The 19,727-nt window shown below is 42.4% G+C and overlaps 1 protein-coding gene across 1 annotated transcript; it reads left to right on the top strand.

Moving 5' to 3' along the window:
• The first annotated feature begins 2,173 nt into the window (after nucleotides 1–2,173).
• Nucleotides 2,174–16,725, top strand: poglut1 (protein O-glucosyltransferase 1). Its single transcript, XM_083758549.1, has 11 exons — nucleotides 2,174–2,283; nucleotides 2,872–2,962; nucleotides 4,727–4,870; nucleotides 6,165–6,300; nucleotides 10,278–10,399; nucleotides 11,237–11,296; nucleotides 12,454–12,553; nucleotides 13,110–13,168; nucleotides 15,325–15,492; nucleotides 16,243–16,299; nucleotides 16,453–16,725. Exons 1-11 carry the CDS (start codon nucleotides 2,208–2,210, stop codon nucleotides 16,607–16,609), a joined length of 1,170 nt encoding a protein of 389 aa, XP_083614675.1. The 5' UTR covers nucleotides 2,174–2,207; the 3' UTR covers nucleotides 16,610–16,725.
• Nucleotides 16,726–19,727: the final 3,002 nt, after the last annotated feature.

The following is a 19,727-nucleotide window of genomic DNA, read 5'->3' as shown; positions in this document are numbered from 1 at the left end:
AATGACTTCAGTGGGTGCTCTCTCTCTCTCTCTCTCTCTCTCTCTCTCTCTCTCTCTCTCTCAGGTAATCTCCCTCTCTTCCCCTCAAAGGTCTCTTGGTTGCTTCCCTTAATCCCTTTCCCTTTCTTCTGAGTGAGAACACCTCACCCCGACTCACCCTCTTCCACCAACAGTAGCCTATAGGTGACTACACTATTTAGAAAGCCTGTCATTGTCTTGAAATAACGATGGAAAGGAGGACAGGGACACCGGAGGGAGTTTGTCATCTAATCAGCAGTAACGTATAATGGGACATCTCATTGAGGTTGGGCCACGCAGTGAATCAGTATGCTGGCCCTCATTTGTGATATTACATAAATCATTAAACATTTTGACACACATTGTCAGCTAGGACACGGGACCTAAAGGGGGAAAGATAACTTGAAACTAGACAATACTGTGTAGGAACGACTTGATATAGGTATTAGTCGACACAGACACAATTTGGAAAATACGTTTTTTTTTATAATGACATTGCATGAATTAATGTATGGTTTTCTAGTTCTAAACCAGCTATGTCAGGGTTAGAACTATAAACCAGTGATATATTCATTAACCCATTCTGACCGGGCACCCATTTTGGTGTCCGCATCATGTTATGCTTTAGCTATTTAAAAATAGCAGATCTACAAGCTCATATCGCGCCACCGAGTGGCGCGATACGAGCTTGTAGGTCTGCTATTTTTGAAAAATCGAAGAGCGACTGACATTTTTAGAATCTGATCTCAGGTCAGAATGGGTTCATCAGACCAGTGTGTGTCCGGCGGAAACCTCGTATGAATCTGATCTCAGGTCAGAATGGCCATGTTAGCAGGTCAGATCATGAAGACCCTTGCCTGATCCTGCCCAATACACCATCTGTCAGAGTGCCAGTGAGCAGTAGATGTGCAAGGAGGATTTTCATATTTGATTAAAGCTATACAAGTTGTTTTTCCTCAGTGAATGACAATCATCAAACAATTTATTCATTGCAGGTAAAATCTAAATGTATTCGTCCTGTCGATCAACTATCAATGCATTGATTTTTTTATGCAGCAAGATGACATTGGAGTCTATAGCGCGTCGCAGTCCCTCCCCCTTTCAGAACAACGAGTGGCCCAGGAAATGAATCCCAATGCATTTTTCCCATAGGCATTTCAAAACGTATTTATTTAAAGACCTTTTAAGCGTCGTACGAAGCCAACTCTTGTCGTGACAAGTCGTCACAACACATTTTTTGGGGCCAAAAAAAGAATTAGAAAGTAGAAAAAACGGCAGGTTACAACACTTTTTTTGTTGTTTTTCTTCTTTGTAATTATTTGTTTGGTCCAAAATATTGTGTGTGTTGTCATGATTTGTCACGACAAGAGTTGGCTTCGTACGACGCTTAAAATGTCTTTAAATAAATACGTTTTGAAATGCCTATGGGAAAAATGCATTGGGATTCATTTCCTGGGCTACTCGTTGTTCTGAAAGGGGGAGGGACTGCGACGCGCTATAGAGACAGACAGCGAGTTCTTCCATTGGAGTCTATGGAGACAGAGGGCGAGCTCTTCTCTGACGATGCACAACTTCTTTACCCATGTCCTCTGTCCCTTTGGTATGACACACTACTTTTAATACCACCACACACTGTACTGTCTCTGATTTAACTATAGGCCAGTGGTCCCCAATCGTTAACATGTCAAGGACCCCAACGTTGACACTAATTAGCCCACGGACCACCATTTGTAAAGATATACCAGGGACACACATGAGACAAGATTTGTATATTATTCGGCTCTAGCAGTGATTCTCAACCCGTTTAATTTCAAGGACCCCAAGTTTGATATATGCATTGAGCTACAGACCCCCATTTAATGGCATTTCCATCTCTGAGACCCCAATTTATATTGTAAAAACAATGTTAATTGTTTTTACGCTTATTTCTGTCACAGAATCTGGCAACACTTGACTCCACTCCGAGTCAGTCCGGTCCAGTCTCTATCCTTTATTCTCATCCGGAAGTCTTCCGGGTGCTTCAAAACGCCACTGAGCAACTTCATCGAAATTAATAGCGGGGGGGCGGGGCTAACGCTCCAGTTCGGTCTCTATCCTTTATAATTATACTCTATGGTCCAGACTATAGTAGCAGAGCACAGAGCCATATATCTAATCTAAGGCTCTGGCAGAGCACAGAGAAACTGAACATGGAGCGGCTGAGGTTGCGGATTGTTGTCCTGCTGTTGTTACAAATGTGTTGTTTCTGCGTGCCCAATGCTTCAGGTAGGAACCAACACTGCAGCAACTATAACAGCATTGATTTAGCTGCTGATCAGTGCCATTCCTGGTTTGAGTTACATTATGGAGTTTCATACCAACAGTTTTTAAAGTCATTCATCACATTGTTGTTAGCTAGCATGGCTAATGAGCTAAAGCTAAATGAAATTGAAGCAATGATATCGGCTTTGTTCTTCTAAATCTTCTAAGTAAGTAAAAGCTGTCACACATTTATTTGAAATAAATGTAGTGGAGTAAATAATAAAGTACAATATTATTAATACATAATTATACTTGGTGTAGATTCACTCACACACAACTACATGCAGGCATTGCAGGGGCAGTTATATGGACAAAACAATAGTTAGTAGCTATGTAATAGCGTGCGCGTGTGTGTGGTGTACGGGGGGCTGTCGTACAGTCAGTACTTTATATTTTTTACTCCTGGCTGCAAATATATTTTTTCTCCTTAAAGTGACTGAACTGAAATCTGAAGTAAAGTGCATATACCGATGTTAACGAAAATATGCTAGTAGCATAACAGAAGAAAAGAACGGCGAATTAACAGGAATGTGTGTGTGTGTGTGTGTTCAGGTGAAAAGTGGCAGAGATATCAGGACAAAATCTCCAAAGCTGTGGAGGAGCACCGTGCTTGCAGCCCAGTCAACTGCAGCTGTCATCTAAGGTGGCTTAGATACTGTACTAGAAATCAATAGGCATTTTGCCCATGTTTTTTTTCCCCCTGACGACATCACACAGTCTAGAGTGCTCTTCTTGTATTTGTTTTACTGAGAATAAGGGTAGAAATACGTTTAGGGTTAGTCATAGATTTACCGGGGTTAAGTTTAGGAATAGGGTTAGGTTTTGGCACCGTTTTACTGAGGTTATAGGAATACGGTTAGGTGTGACCGTTTAAGCAGTTTACATAGCTTACGTTTAGGAATACCAGGCTGAGCAGTTCTATCTAGGCTTGTTGGTATTTAGCCCTGAAACAGACTGCCATGATGATTATCATGACAGTCATGCAGAAACTTAGCCCTGTTTTTGGCGCTCGCTGCATTTACAAGATTTCCGTATATATAAACATTCAGATTTCAAATATAAAGTACTCACAATTTGTCCCACGGGTGTTAGTTAGTAGCAGCGCCAGCGATTAGAATTGCTGCATCCCGCGTTGTTTAATAAAAAGCATTTTTGTCCGAGCGCCCCGGCTACTTTTTTCAAACGGGGTTCGTTTGGGAAATCCACAGTTGCACACCGGGAGCGCACTCGCCTATTAGTCTGTATTGGCAGGGTGGTCAGCGTACCTATATCGAACACACCGAGTGCCACCCTCCTCCCGACCGATAGGGGCGCGTAGTTGAAAGCCAATGGCAAAATAACACCTCGGATAAAAATGCTTTTTATTAAACAACGCGGGATGCAGAAATTCTAATCGCTGGAGCTGCTACTAACCAACACCCGTGGGACAAATTGTGAGTACTTTATATTTGAAATCTGAATGTTTATATATACGGAAATCTTGTAAATGCAGCGTTCGCCAAAAACAGGGTGAAGTTTCTTCATGACTCTCGTATGAATACGAGAGTCATGAACCATGGCTAGTTGGTATTCACTGTCAGTCATCTAAGTTGGGTTTGATAATGTACTAGAAATGGCTATGGCTAATAATAGCCCTTGTATTACAAGTAGACGTGCATGTTATTTTCCAATTTTCTGATTATCCAGAACCTGACATTTGAGTGTTGGCTGATATTACTTATTCATTGGGCACTACTTTATTCAGCAGATGAATACAGCATACACTTAACCCATTAAGGCCTGAGGACCCGATACTCCGAAAGTCTTCTAAAATCCTACAAACGTTATGTTTCTATATCCGTGGTGTTCAAACCCTTTCATGTCAAGGACCCCAAATATCCCATAATGCTTTTGTGCACTGATCCTCCTTGTGGATAGGGGGAGGACTGTCTTACTGAGACAACAACGTAGTTAAGGAAGTAAATGTCCAGAGACACTGGGCTCACTGCTAAATTAAAAAAATATCTAAAACCACATATTACACACATAAAGACCCCCAGGAAAGTGTTCTAAATATTCTAAAAGTCATTAACATATATTCTTTTTGCAAAAAGGATGAAGTGTCTTCTTAACCCATTCTGACCGGGCACCCATTTTGGTGTTGGCATCATGTTATGCTTTAGCTATTGAAAAATAGCAGATCTACAAGCTCATATCGCGCCACCGAGTGGCGCGATACGAGCTTGTAGGTCTGCTATTTTTTGAAAAATCGAAGAACGACTGACATTTTTTGAATCTGATCTCAGGTCAGAATGGGTTGATCAGACCAGTGTGTGTCCAGTGGAAACCTCGTATGAATCTGATCTCAGGTCAGAATGGGTACGTCATGTGACTGCTCTGTGAGACCAATCCTCTCTCTGTGTTTCAGTGTCCTGCAGGATGACCTGCGGCCGTTCAAAGGGGGCGTGTCCCAGGACCTCATGGAGGCCACCATTGGCCGAGGGGTGGGCACCCACTACCAGATCATTGGACACAAACTGTACAGGGAGCACAACTGCATGTTCCCGGCCAGGTGAGACTGGGCAAATCAAACAAGCCACTTTGATGTTGTTTTGTCGACGAAAAATGTTCGTAGACTACCTTTTTTCACTGACGACAACTACATGAAAACTATGCCATGATGACTAAAACAACACTAAAATATTCCTCAAACTAAATGAAAACGTTTCAACTAAAATAGAGATTTTCTGCCAAAAACAACACTTGAGTATGGCATCGTCCACTCCAGTACTCATGATTTCATGTTCTATGTCGCCATGACTGATTTTCAGTCACTTGGATTCCATAGAAGTCAGCATGTCTTCTATAGAAGTGTGTCCTGCACCAAAAATAGGCTATCTATCTACACCTATTTTCGGTTGTTAGTTATTTCAGTATTCCAGAAAACCCCTTATGATCTCCGATATTTCATAAGCGCATCTGGTTAGCTGTATGTATGGCTACCAAAACATAATCATTTTACATATTGTGTAGGACACACATGGCGCTAGTGTGTGGTGACTCCTTTCACGCTGTGTCACAAATTACATAATAGGGCTTGGCCTAGCAACAGTTTTCAGTCGTGAGATTTAATTTCCCTTTAATCCGTGAGTACTATCATCATCTCATATCATATACCCAGAGTGGGAAGTTCAAAACTTTAGTTTTTAACCACCATCTAAATCCACATCGACGACTCTTTGTCACATTTTGACACAAAACAACTTCCCTTGAGTCTGTGGTATCCCGCGTTTCTAAAAATCGGTTATGCTTTGAAAATAATAACCATAATGCCTGGTGCAAGCTAGAGGATTTTCACTGGACACCTTTTGAGGGAAAATAAAGGGAAGCTCCGCACACTCAGATCTGCACACAATCAGTTTATTTTTGGCAAGCTTTCGGTCTACTGACCTTCTTCAGGCATAATCAAAAAGTGACATAGGACAGATATATATGTTCACCATTTGATTGGATGATTGATCACACCTATGTCAAACATTTCAATTTGAATGATAACTCATGGGAGTTGTAGTTCTCAGTGAAACTACAAAACACCCAAAGACACCAAGTGTCCATTTAGACAAGAGAAAAACATCACAAGACACCTTTTAACATACTGACCTGACGAAGATCTATCGAGATCGAAACGTTGTCTTTTGTTCAACAAAGTAATTATTTACCAAAATAACGGTGTGCGGGCCCTACCTCCTTCCATACCACCCACTGTCGAGGTGCGTGTATGTAAATAGGTATGCTCTAACATAATTGTAGCACCCAATTGTTTTTTATAAGACTTAATAGTTGTGCGTGTTCCCTTTTGCTTTCAGGTGCAGCGGAGTGGAACATTTCATCCTGCAGGTGATGGAGCGGCTGCCTGACGTAGAGATGGTGGTGAACGTCAGAGATTACCCTCAGGTCCCCGGCTGGGTTCAGCCAATCCTGCCCGTCTTCTCTTTCAGTAAGGTCAGACCCTGTAGGCCGTGCTTCACACACACACACACACACACACACACACACACGCACGCACGCACGCACGCACACACACACACACACACACACACACACACACACACACACACACACACACACACACACACACACACACACACACACACACACACACACACACACACACACACACACACACACACACACACACACACACACACACACACACACACACACACACACACACACACACACACACACACACACACACACACACACACACACACACACACACACACACACACACACACACACACACACACACACACACACACACACACACACACACACACACACACACACACACACACACACACACACACACACACGTTTGAATTATTTTATTTGGATCTGCACAAGAGGCGTAATACAATAGACCCAAACACTGATCAGAATTAGGTTATACATTATATGGTCCAACCAGATATAGCTGCTGCACATGCTTAACACACAGAGGGAAAAGAAGAAGAAGAAGAAAAAATAATAATATATATATAGCACATTGTTGAAATACTATTACTTGACACTACTAGACAGGATGTTTGTTTTGGGTTTTTTAAGCCACCTAGGGATAAATGAAACAACGCCTTCTCCAGACAGACAGACTGCCCATAGTAGCTGAGACAGAGCAGTATTTAGCCAGCTTTTTTGCATTTTCTTTTTACACACACACACACACACACACACACACACACTGTAACGGTTTGATAGTAAATGCGCTGGGGTGCCAGCCAGGCGTTTGTAACCTGGCAAAATGTTCAATGTTCAGAAGTTAAACCGTTTCATAAGGCTGTGCAGCTTACGTGATCCACACCACACTACAACGCCCTTTAAAGTCACTTAACACATGTAATAAAGCACAGACACCGAACATTTCAGTTTAGATTGTATATTGAACGACGAACGTTCCAAAGTACAAATAGTTCAGTTCTCATACAGCTCCCGTTTATAATATCCACTGTGCAGTGTGCACAAAACCCGACAGTTGGACTTGTAAACCCAGGTACCAGTTTAACCCATTCTGACCTGAGATCAGATTCACACGAGGTTTCCGCCAGACAAACACTGGGTCTGATGAACCCATTCTGACCTGAGATCAGATTCTAAAAATGTCAGTCGTTCTTCGATTTTTCAAAAAATAGCAGACCTACAAGCTCATATCGCGCCACTCGGTGGCGCAATATGAGCTTGTAGATCTGCTATTTTTAAATAGCTAAAGCATAACATGATGCTGACACCAAAATGGGTGCCCGTTCAGAATGGGTTAAAACCAACCCCTCAGCTGAGCTCTGTTTGTTTGCACGTTACCGCTTACTCCCGGATGGAAAGTTTAAATCCCCACTGTTCTGAGGGTGTCCTCCTTACGATCACAAACGATCCGGGGGAAAGCTGTCCTCTCAGTGTGCTGATGATCCTCTCCGATCGTAGCTCCAAAAGGTGTCCGTGCGACAAACAACATAAACGTCAAGGGCTATAGTGTAAACCAAAACAAGGCGCAGTACCGCGGCGGGCCTTAGCAAACACTGTCGCTCCTCCAGGCTGCTGCCTCAGACGCCGACACAGCACTTCCTTCAGCAGTCAGACGGGTAGCCTGACGTCATGTCATTCAGAAAAGGGAACACATCTTGAGTGTACTGAACGCACACACACACACACACACACACACACACACACACACATACAGTACATGCAATAGAGCGTCGCAGTCCCTCCCCCTTTCAGAACAACGAGTGGCCCAGGAAATGAATATCAATGCATTTTGCCCATAGGCTTTTCTTAACCCATTCTGACCTGAGATCAGATTCACACGAGGTTTCCACTGGACACACACTGGTCTGATTAACCCATTCTGACCTGAGATCAGATTCTAGAAATGTCAGTCGTTCTTCGATTTTTCCAAAAATAGCAGACCTACAAGCTCGTATCGCGCCACTCGGTGGCGCGATATGAGCTTGTAGATCTGCTATTTTTCAATAGCTAAAGCATAACATGATGCTGACACCAAAATGGGTGCCCGGTCAGAATGGGTTAAAGTATTTATTTAAAGACGGTTACGCCGCGGACAAAGCCAACTCGGATCGTGACAAATCATGACAATGAACACAATGTTTTGGGCCGATCAAATCATTTATAAGAAGGAAAAACAAAACAAAGTGTTGTCTCCTGCCTTTATTTTCTTCTTTCTAATGATTTGATCGGCCCAAAATATTGTGTTCATTGTTATGATTTGTCACGATCCGAGTTGGCTTTGTCCGCGGCGTAACCGTCTTTAAATGAATACTTTAAGAAAAGCCTATGAGGAAAATGCATTGAGATTCATTTCCTGGGCCACTCGTTGTTCTGAAAGGGGGGGAGGGACTGTGACGCTCTATAGACCACCGTTTCCCAAACAGTGGGCCGGGACCCATTTGTGGGTCATGGACACATTGTTATGGGTCCCTTTTACTTTTAAAGATTTTCATGAATTAAAAACAAAATTCAATGATTTTCTTTCCAGTAATTTCGTGAAGAAATTCCATAAATTAGACGACACATGTTTAAGAAGTAGTGAAAATATAGTGTTGTGAGCTTGTAGATCTGCTATTTTCACTAGTGTGGTTCACGGGCGGGGTATTGAGCTAAATTGTTTGGGAACCACTGCAATAGACCTGTCACAATTATTACATAATTCCCTGATCACAATCATTTCGATCAGGCGCCACGGCTCACCTGGCTGGCCAGGGGTAGGCAGTTTAGACTATAGACCAGGATTACTGCATGTATTTTCTGACGGTACCTACCCTAGGGGACACGGCCCTTTCGCCAACCCTAATCGCAATTATTTGAATGACTAAACATCAACTAAAATGTCACGACGTCCCTAGATTTCGCAACCTTCTGAGTAACTATCGACCTCAAAGTTCACCCTGTCGCGCGTCAGCTAACTTGTCGAAAACTTGCTTTTTTTTACATGCGCTGGACATGATCAGCAGTGGAAAGGGGAAGGTGCTGGAGCAATTTGTGTTATTCTAAAACTGTTTTATTAAAAATGGCTATTATGACATAATGGAATTCATGTTATTTCTTGTGCCAATACCATCATACAGCAGAGAGAGGTGATTGAGCAATCGGTGTACTGTAAATGTATGACAGTTTATTTCAATAAACATGGTTATGACATGGCGCTGTAGACACTACGTGTACGTGTAGGTTCTGCCGCAGTAGGAACGGCTGCGACGGCAAGCGGGTTTTCCGGGTTGCCGGAGTGGACTGCCGTAGCCGTGGTTGCTTAACCCATTCTGGGCGGGAGAACCCCTTTTGGTGTTAGCATTATGTTATGCTTTAGCTATTGAAAAATAGCAGATCTACAAGCTCATAGCGCGCCACCGAGTGGCGCGCTATGAGCTTGTAGGTCTGCTATTTTTTGAAAAACCGAAGAACGACTGACATAGAAACATAGCTTTTTCAGAAAACTGTCATTTTCAAAAAGACATTTTTGTCTCCACCAGGCCGAAGGCATGGGGGGAGAGTATGTTTTGCACTCCGTCCGTCCGTCCGTGTGTGTGTGTGTGTGTGTCCGTGAGCAGCTAATCTCCGGCACCGTTAACCCGGTCGATGCCAAATTTTGCACACACACTCCCTGGATGCCAACGATGAACCTCTGCCCCAAACTTTCCAGAACGGACTGTTATAGCGCCACCAGGAGGCCGCTTTGTGCAAAACAAGTTTTTGCACAGTACACCTACATATTTTGTCCAAACATCACGCAAATTGGTACACAGTCTCTCTAGTTTACTTTTGTTGCCCTTTTATCCAACCACCAGATGAAGGCAAGCTGCAATGTCCTACATTCCTATCCTGGTGGAGACCTGTGCCCAGAAGGGCACTTTTTCTAGTTAGAATCTGATCTCGGGTCCCTATTGTCTGTGTTTTGTGCTGCTGTGGCGTTGCAGACGGCTGACTACCAGGACATCATGTACCCCGCGTGGACCTTCTGGGAGGGAGGCCCTGCTGTGTGGCCCATATACCCCACTGGACTGGGACGATGGGACCTGATGAGGGATGACCTGAAAAAGTAAGCTTTTTAACTTACAGAACGTCTTCTGAAAAACCCTATGTTTCTGTATGTCAGTGGTTCTCAACCTTTTTCCAGTCAAGGACCGCCTGAATTGTCTGTATTTGGCCGCGGACCTCCGTCTGAAAATATGTTGTTCCAGTGACCCCCCCCCCCCCCATCCCCAGAAGCAAAGATTTGAGTTAAAAACGTTCGCTCTGAAAGAATATATTATTCAAAGATTTGGGCCACATTTTCACGATATTTGAAAAATAGCAGATCTACAAGCTCTACAAGCTCGCCGTAGCAGCCAGCTCATATGAGCTCTATGAGCTTGTAGATCTGCTATTTTTCAATAGCTAAAGTATAACATAATGCTTAAAACACCAAAAGGGGTTTCCCACCCAGACTGAATGGGTTAATTTCAAGGACTGCCAGTTTGGAATGTGTTGACCACCGTTTCCCAAATCTTTTCAGTAATTTCATGAAGAAAACTAAATGTCATAGAAGTACTAGTGAAAATAGCCCGGCTACAAGCTCACAACACGGCACAAAGTGGCACGTTGTGAGCTTGTAGATCTGCTATTTTTTAGCAAACGTCTAATCTCTCTTTTGGGTCTCGACCTGAAAAGCTTTGGAACCACTGCATTAGACCCCCATAACTCTGTGGGGGAGTGTACAAATGGAAGCAAAATAATCGATGCGTAATGGTCCGTTCGTACACTCTCAGCAACGCCAAAAAGGCTCAAAGTTCGTTGAATAGAAATTCAAGAATGATCCAACTATGGGATTCTTCTGGGATTTACTGTGCATGTTGTTTGTTTACTACTGTTGGTGGTAACTGGTCGTTTCCGTTAGGTCTGCGGCACAGTGGTCATGGAAGAGGAAAGAGCCCCGAGGATTCTTTAGAGGCTCCAGGTCAGTCTAAAGCACATTAATACAGAACGCACAATATTATCACAGCATTATACTGCTTATCATGACTAGCCTGTAAAGTCTCCATAAATATTAAATGTGTTACATGAAAAAAGTGTTCAGTCGGTTTACTTCATGCGTTCATTGTGCTCTTCTCCTTTTCCCTTCAGGGGGTCGCCATCTCACCCTGTCCTCTGCCTCCTTTTCTCTCACACCAACTAACTTCATAAATCTTCTTCTTTCGTCTTCCTCTAGGCCTCCTGCCTGGCAGTTCCAACCTCAACATATACCGATATACTACTCACTATCCTTCCTCGTGTCCAAACCATCTCAGTCTGGCCTCTCTGGCTTTATCTCCAACATGCGTTGTCCCTCTGATGTACTCGTTCCAGAGAGAACCTCCACATTTTAGTCCCCGCTACCTCCAGCTCTGCTTCCTGTCTTTTCCTCAGTGCGACTGTCTCTAAAACAGACAACATAGCTGGTCTCACCACCACATCCTTCCCTTTCATGCTTGCCGATACTTTCCTATCGCACATCACACCAGACACTTTTCTCGGACTCGTTAACATGATTCTATACATAGGACGTCTGAGAACGTCATAAGGACCCCGAAATATTAGTACTATTGACGTGTGAGGACGTCCTAGCGACGTCCCAGCGACGCGGGGCGAGATAAGAATATTCAGAATTTTTCCTTTTTTTTTTTTTGGCATTTCGCTTTTCGCTTGCCCTATGCTAACGCTCAGTGCAACTATTAGCTTGTCATTGACTCCCATGTTAGCGCGGCGGAAAGAATGACTCGTATCTCCTAATCCAGGGCGCTCTCCGTGGTGATGAATGGATCGATATGCTGGCGCTTCATTTCTGTTCCTCATCCGTCTCTCCCGCAAAATATGAACGCTTTTTGGAGCGTAAAACAATATATTAAGATGATCGGGGATGTGAGGTCCCTTTGTAAAGTCAACTTTTTTAGGCAAGTGTTTCCTGTTTCATGGCTTTCAAAGTAAAAGCGATCAGACAACTCTGGCACTCTATAGCCTTTATTTTGAAGGCACTTCCTGTACTAAATGTGTTAACATGTCTTCTATTACAAATGCTCCATAAAAGCATGTAACTGGTGGCATGAAAAGTGAAGCTTATGGATTTTGTCCTTGTAGGACCAGCCCGGAGCGGGACCCTCTGATACTGCTGTCCAGAGAGGCTCCAGAGCTGGTCGACGCCGAGTACACCAAGAACCAGGCCTGGAAGTCTGACCGGGTCGGTCTCATGTCAACGTTGACGTTATGAAATGAGCATTTATTTGATTTTTGCATGACATACTGTTCCCGGGTGGCAGTGGCGTGCACAGACATTTAGAGGGGCAGGTGCTCAAGTGGGAAAAAAAGTGTGAGATAGTGTGAGATTTATAGATTTTGGGGCCTAAATAATATATTAGAAGCTTTTTATCAAGAATTGATCAATGTCACCATGGTCCACATATTGTACAGTGTACGCCGGGTGGGGCTTAACACAGAGAATCCTTCACTTTTAAACACTTCTGTTTGTGGTTAACGTAAACGCCACCTATCCTCTGCTTGAGGCAAAGGGAAAAGACACAACTAATTACCTGGGTACGTTGTTTGTGATAATTAGGCTATTAGGCTGCATGGTATTTGGTAGCTGTTCATTTTATATATTGACTTTGGATATGTTTGCATCTATATATTATTGTACAGCCATTCATATACTGTACACATACATAGGTTACATTGTTGCTGTGCTTAGAAGGAGATCATCCTAGATTTAGTTTTTTTGTCTTTCTCTCGTCTTTTAGGACACATTGGGGAGACCTCCAGCCAAGGAGATACCGTTGGTGGATCACTGTAAATACAAGTAAGCATGTCCTCCTTAGAACGGAGACAAAGGATGCTTTAACCCTCTAACACCCGCATTAATTTCTACTTGCAAAAAATAGATTTCAACCTTACTACTACTTTGTACTACTAGGACTAAGACTAAAAATATGTTAAAAAAAATAAAGTTTGATGAAAAATTTATAATAATTATATAATAATTATATAATAATATAATAAATTAATAATTTACATTTTGGGGATATCTTTCACAATAATGAATAAAACATGTTCTAGACATTCTAATGATCACAAAAAAACATATATTACAATTATTTTACCTACTTTTATTAGGTTAACAGTTTCCGTGCTTTGAATGGATTACTCCAGGTTAATGTCGCTGCCATATCGGACATACGCGACTTTTGTTTTATGTGTTTAATCCGCCGCAATGTAAAAAATAAATAGAAATTCCTTCTTCGCCGCGGAGAAAGAGAGTAGATGCATCTGTTTGGATGATGAAACCGGAAATCGTCACATGCTGTGGGCTGCTAGGGCTTCTGGGAAATTGAGGCCAATACAAACGAATGGGGTTCAACGCCTCATGGAGGAGGCTCCTGTGCTGCGTCTTCCGGGTGTACCAAGATGGCGGGTGGTCCGGCCGTTCATAACAAACGGGGGAAGCTTTTTTCGCTCGATTTTCGCGGATTAAAAGCCCAAATAATTCAGCGTATGCTCTAAAGGTAATACAACAATCTCGGCAATGAAGGGGGGTTGATTAAAAGTCTGGTAAATCGTTTTCCGCAGTCAAAATGTTAAAGGTCAAAAGTCTTAGGTTAAAAAATGTTCAAAATTCAGTCCAGACATTCTTTATTTGTGTGAATTGCAGCCTCTGTGGGGGGTATTTGTATGCAAATATCATGACCAATGGCATTGAAATGGCATTGCAATGAACATCACTGATTAAAAAAAAAATTAGTAATTAAATTAAATAAAATTGTTGCTAAAAAGCAACTCTGGGTCTTAGAGGGTTAATGGAGAGAATGAGACGGTTAATGGTAGAGTAAAGTTACATGTTATCCCACAGGCAAGAGTGTTAACCGCAAGAACAAGTTGGGCACATGTAAGCACACACATATTATAGGATTATCAAACTAATTGGGTATTTTAGATCAGTGCAAGTTGTGTGTTATGTTTTGTACATACTATTACAATCTCTGCTAATAACTCATGCTGTGTTTTAAAGGAAGTTGAGCTCATTTCATCATTCAGTTACAGGTGTACATATGTACCTCTTGAGACATTGTCATGGATTAACCCATTTTGGGTGGGAACCCCTTTTGGTGTTAGCATCATGTTATGCTTTATAGCGCGCCACTCGGTGGCTTGTAGGTCTGCTATTTTTGAAAAATCGAAGAACGACTGACATAGAAACATAGCTTTTTCAGAAAACTGTCATTATCAAACAGACGTTTTTAGAATCTGATCTCAGGTCAGAATGGGTTAAAGTTCTCATTCGCCACGACTGGTTTCAGTCATTGGGATTCCACAGCAGCCACTATGTCTTCTCTGTAGAAGCATCTCTTACTACTGAAATTAGAACTGAGCTTGTGGATCGGCTATTTTCAGTTATTAGTTGTTTTAAGATTAAAATAGTATTTGAAGTGGTCAAACTAGGAATGGAAAACATGTATCTTCCATAAAACCGCAATACTCTCGGATATCATGAAAGTAAAGCCTCAATCTAGAAAAATAGAATTTAACCCATTCTGCGCGGGAACCCATTTTGGTGTTAGCATCATGTCGTGCTTTAGCTATTGAAAAATAGCAGATCTACAAGCTCATAGCGCGCCACCGAGTGGCGCGCTAAGAGCTTGTAGGTCTGCTATTTTTGAAAAATCGAAGACACTTTTAGAATCTGATCTCAGGTCAGAATGGGTTAATAATGAAACTGTCAGGATGTAATAGACATTTTTAGAATCTGATCTCAGGTCAGAATGGGCTAAACATCACAGTCCTTACTTATTAGTTCATTGTTTAGGAAACCTTCACGCTGTTTCACAAACCACAGATTCAATCCTAATCTGATTTCAGTCATGAGATGTTTTTTTTTTATAGCTTTATGCCATGCATTGTGCAACAGTGCAATTATTTATCTATAGCTCTCAATTGTCTTGTCTTCGACCTTTTTCACAGATACTTGTTCAACTTCCGCGGCGTGGCGGCCAGTTTCCGCCTCAAGCACCTGTTCCTGTGCGGCTCTCTGGTGTTCCATGTCGGAGACGAGTGGCAGGAGTTCTTCTACTCCCAGCTCCGGCCCTGGGTCCACTACATCCCCCTCAGACAGGACCTCTCTGACGTCAGGTGACTCATTTGTTGCTCAACTACGAGGTTCTGACTTAAAAAAACGCTGGATCTCGAAGATTTTCATTTCATGAACGCCCAGTTTGGTTTGCATTATTAACCCATTCTGACCTGAGATCAGATTCTAAAAATGTCTTCTACATCCTGACAGTTTTCTGAAAAAGCTATGTTTCTATGTCAGTGGTTCTTCGACAAAAGTATCAGGTCACCGCGCTATGATCTTGTAGATCTGATATTTTTCAATAGCTAAAGCACGACATAATGCTAACACCAAAACGGGTTCCCGCCCCAAAATGGGTTTTAAGCCACATACCGATTTGTACACTCAGACCTATAAAGGTCAATTTGGTTCATAATTATAGCTGGGGACCCCCCTGGAACCCCCTCAAGGACCCAGTGGGATCCGTGGACCCCACTTTGAGAACCATTGCTTTAACACTGAGTGCCACCTGGTGGACAAAAGTGGTAGTACCTGGGTGCCACGTGATCAGAGGCCGCATTGCCAGCGCCGTAGTTTCCGAGAAAACGGCATTGAAAGACCGTAGCTAATACAGAAGCTAAATGGATATGCATAAACAGAAACAAAACAGAGAGGCATTCTTATATCGATATTAAACGCCTTAGAACGAGTACCGGTATACTAGTCCTGAACACCAAGCGTATTTATTTGATAGGACGAGTACTTGTCTAAAGCATCAAACGTGTTAACTGCCTGACACGTTTTTTAATGTTGCTTTCTTTCCTGTTCAGAGAACTGCTTCAGTATGTCCAGGAAAATGATGCCATTGCACAGGAAATTGCCATAAGGTACAGTAGCCAGTTTTACACATTTTCACTTTCATTCATGCACACGCACACACACACACACACACACACACACACACACACACACACACACACACACACACACAACTGTTTCACTATGGCCTTCTCTCTCCCTCCCCCGCTCACCTCACACAGGGGCCAGAAGTTCATCCTGGACCACCTGCGTATGGAGGACGTGTCGTGCTACTGGGAGAGACTCCTGAGCGACTTCGGCCGTCTGCTGCAGTACAAACCCAAGAGGAAGGCCTCCTGCAACCAGATAGCACACAAACCCAGCAGGACGGAGCTCTAGCGCCGGAGACACACGGGCCCAACGGGATAGAAACTTTAAACCTATAGGAGACACGGTGCTAAAACCTCCAGGAGACACTGTCTACAGCAGCTGTAGTTTGAGAGAGAAAGGCTTTATTTGCTCAGGTGAAATAACACTACTACCAATGTGTGTTTTTGTTTTTGTTTTATTTCTCAAGCACTTAAGTCACAGTCCAAAAACATATGCATCGATTTAAAGTTCTCAGTCGCAGTCGTTTGGATTCCATAGAAGCCAAGCGTGTATTATGTGAAAACTTGCTGCGTTCACAACACGTCGCACTGCGATGTGTTTTGAGCTTGTAGATTGGCTATTTTCAGTCATTAGTTCTTTTTAAGATGAAAGAGTATTTGAGGTGATCAAACTAGCAATAGAATACAAGTTTTAAAAGCCTCTTCCAGAAACATGAATGGTCTCAGAAAATGTCATGATTTCCTCAGCTGGTCGGCCTAAAACATTGAGATTTGAATTTGCTTTATTCCATGCATATGTATGATGACTTAAAACGGCAGAGAATGTGGATTTCCAGGCAGTTTCCCAAGTTTGTCTGGGACAGCCGCTAATGAAATGTCATGAGAGTCTACCGTTGTTGCCACCATGAACTAATTTGTGTTAACTTGAATGATCTTACACTTATGATGAATTCATTGTTCCACTGCTGACCCCGGCTTGGATGTGCAGTCAGCAGAGATACAGTATGAGTTGATTTAAATTTTTGAGTGGTGCAACCACTCCTATAGACGGCTATGTGTGTCCCTTGGTCCCTGGGAAAATAGCGTTATAGCGTTTGTTCACCACCAAGTGGCACTGTTGCACAGCCTAACACACAGACACAGACATACACAGGCCAGGGAGGAGGGCTTGTACAGTGCAGCACAAGTACAGTACAGCACCACTCAGACGGGTCTGATTTATATTAAATGCTGGATATGCTATTGCTGGTATCAAGTCGGGCTAAACGGGCTGTTACCAGTTTAGAATAAGCTATTGGTGTTGATGATGTCACTACAGTCTGATAATCCAAGGACACATAATTTCTTCCCAGTTCCCACTGAATTGTCTTTCACCGAGACAATGGATTATATCTCATTCCTTTACGTTGACACTGTGGGCTAATATTGTTCAGAGAAAGTAATGGACCAGGGCAATTCAATTTCATTTTAGTTCATTGTTTAAAGGACCACTTCACCACTTTTCAACCTATCTTCATATAATAGGTCCTCACTAATAATCATGAAAAAATGGCACGATGTTTTCTACTCAGTCTGTGTCTCATAGGACGGCTGTGGGCAGTTTAGAAACAGTCTTCCAGTGACATCATCATTAGGCAGATTATTTTTTTAAACAAAGATATTTCGATTTTCATTATAGTGAGAACGATGGCTTCCATTTTCGCATTGCAACTTTTCCCCATCGATGATGTCACTGGGAGACGGTTTCTGAACTGCCAACAGCCCTCCTATGAGACACAGACAGAGTAGAAAAAAATTGCATGTTTATTAGTGAGGGTGAGGGTTAGTGGTGAAGTGGTCCTTTTATGAATTTATGAATACACATTTAAAAGAAGAGCCAGCAACAGCCTAGAGGCTATTTTCTCCCTCTCGTAGTCACTGGGTTTAATACCTTTGTATTGACCAACACACACACGTTGCCTATTCAGATTGTATTATTTAGTGTTGATGAATTGTGTGATAGATCAAATATTGTGGTGTCACTTAACCCATTCTGAACGGGCACCCATTTTGGTGTCAGCATCATGTTATGCTTTAGCTATTTAAAAAATAGCAGATCTACAAGCTCATATCGCGCCACCGAGTGGCGCGATACGAGCTTGTAGGTCTGCTATTTTTGAAAAATCGAAGAGCGACTGACATTTTTAGAATCTGATCTCAGGTCAGAATGGGTTCATCAGACCCAGTGTTTGTCCGGCGGAAACCTCGTATGAATCTGATCTCAGGTCAGAATGGGTTAACGGGAAATCATATTTTTGGGAATATTTTATTTTCCCTGGCTGTGTATGCCAATACTCGACGATTATTCTTTTTTGGTGGCAGGGGGGGGATTAGTGTTTCAGAGCAAATTGTCTTGCTCAGTGAGTGACACCAAACAGCCAGTCAAAATAGCCACAGTTTAGAAAACCTGCCTGATATCATTGCCACAGCGCCCTCTAGTGAGCTGCGGGAAGAACATTACCAGCTTAACCCATTCTGACCTGAGATCAGATTCATACGAGGTTTCCGCCGGACACACGCTGGTCTGACGAACCCATTCTGACCTGAGATCAGATTCTAAAAAATGTCAGTCGTTCTTCGATTTTTTTTCAAAAATAGCAGACCTACAAGCTCGTATCGCGCCACTCGGTGGCGCGATATGAGCTTGTAGATCTGCTATTTTTCAGTAGCTAAAGCATAACATGATGCCGACACCAAAATGGGTGCCCGTTCAGAATGGGATAATAAGTTTGATCCACAGCCAGACTTGCATGTTTTGTTTGTTTGATGGAAACAGTCTAAAATGTCATCTGAGTCCTATCTGCCTTATGCTTTTTTAATTGTGTCAACTCAACACTATAGATCAACTTATCAGTACTTAATTCTACACTAAGTGCCAACATAAAGCAATAATTTATTTTTATTAAGACATACAGAAAACCTTACGGGAAACACTTAATGTGCTGTTGATTTTAAAATAATATAGAGAACGTGCCACGATGAGTTAATAGCGGTACCAGCGTATTGAATATGTTTTAGTATTCACATTATTTTGCCTATAAGCCAAGTTCTCGCTGTTTACACTCTTTTGGTTACTGTAATAATGGGATGTGGTGGTGGTGTTGTTGAGGTACTTACTTGGTTGTATTGATGTATTTCTTTTTTTATATAACACTAAAACAAAGCTCTCAATATTTACATCACACTCGCTTGGTTTGCAGGAAATTACTTGATGATGGTAAACATGAATATGACACCCGACTATTGAGTAGAGTTATGTCTGTAACAAAACATCTTTGTCCTGACTAAGCTCTCATACTCATAACGACAAGTCTGTACTAACGGCGCAGTTATGTTTAGTCAGCGACCTCACAGACCTTTTATTTTAT

Source organism: Protomyctophum parallelum (assembly GCF_964188405.1).
Source record: "Protomyctophum parallelum genome assembly, chromosome: 23".
Taxonomy (NCBI): Eukaryota; Metazoa; Chordata; class Actinopteri; order Myctophiformes; family Myctophidae; genus Protomyctophum; species Protomyctophum parallelum.
This window is presented reverse-complemented; position numbering and strand designations above follow the sequence as displayed.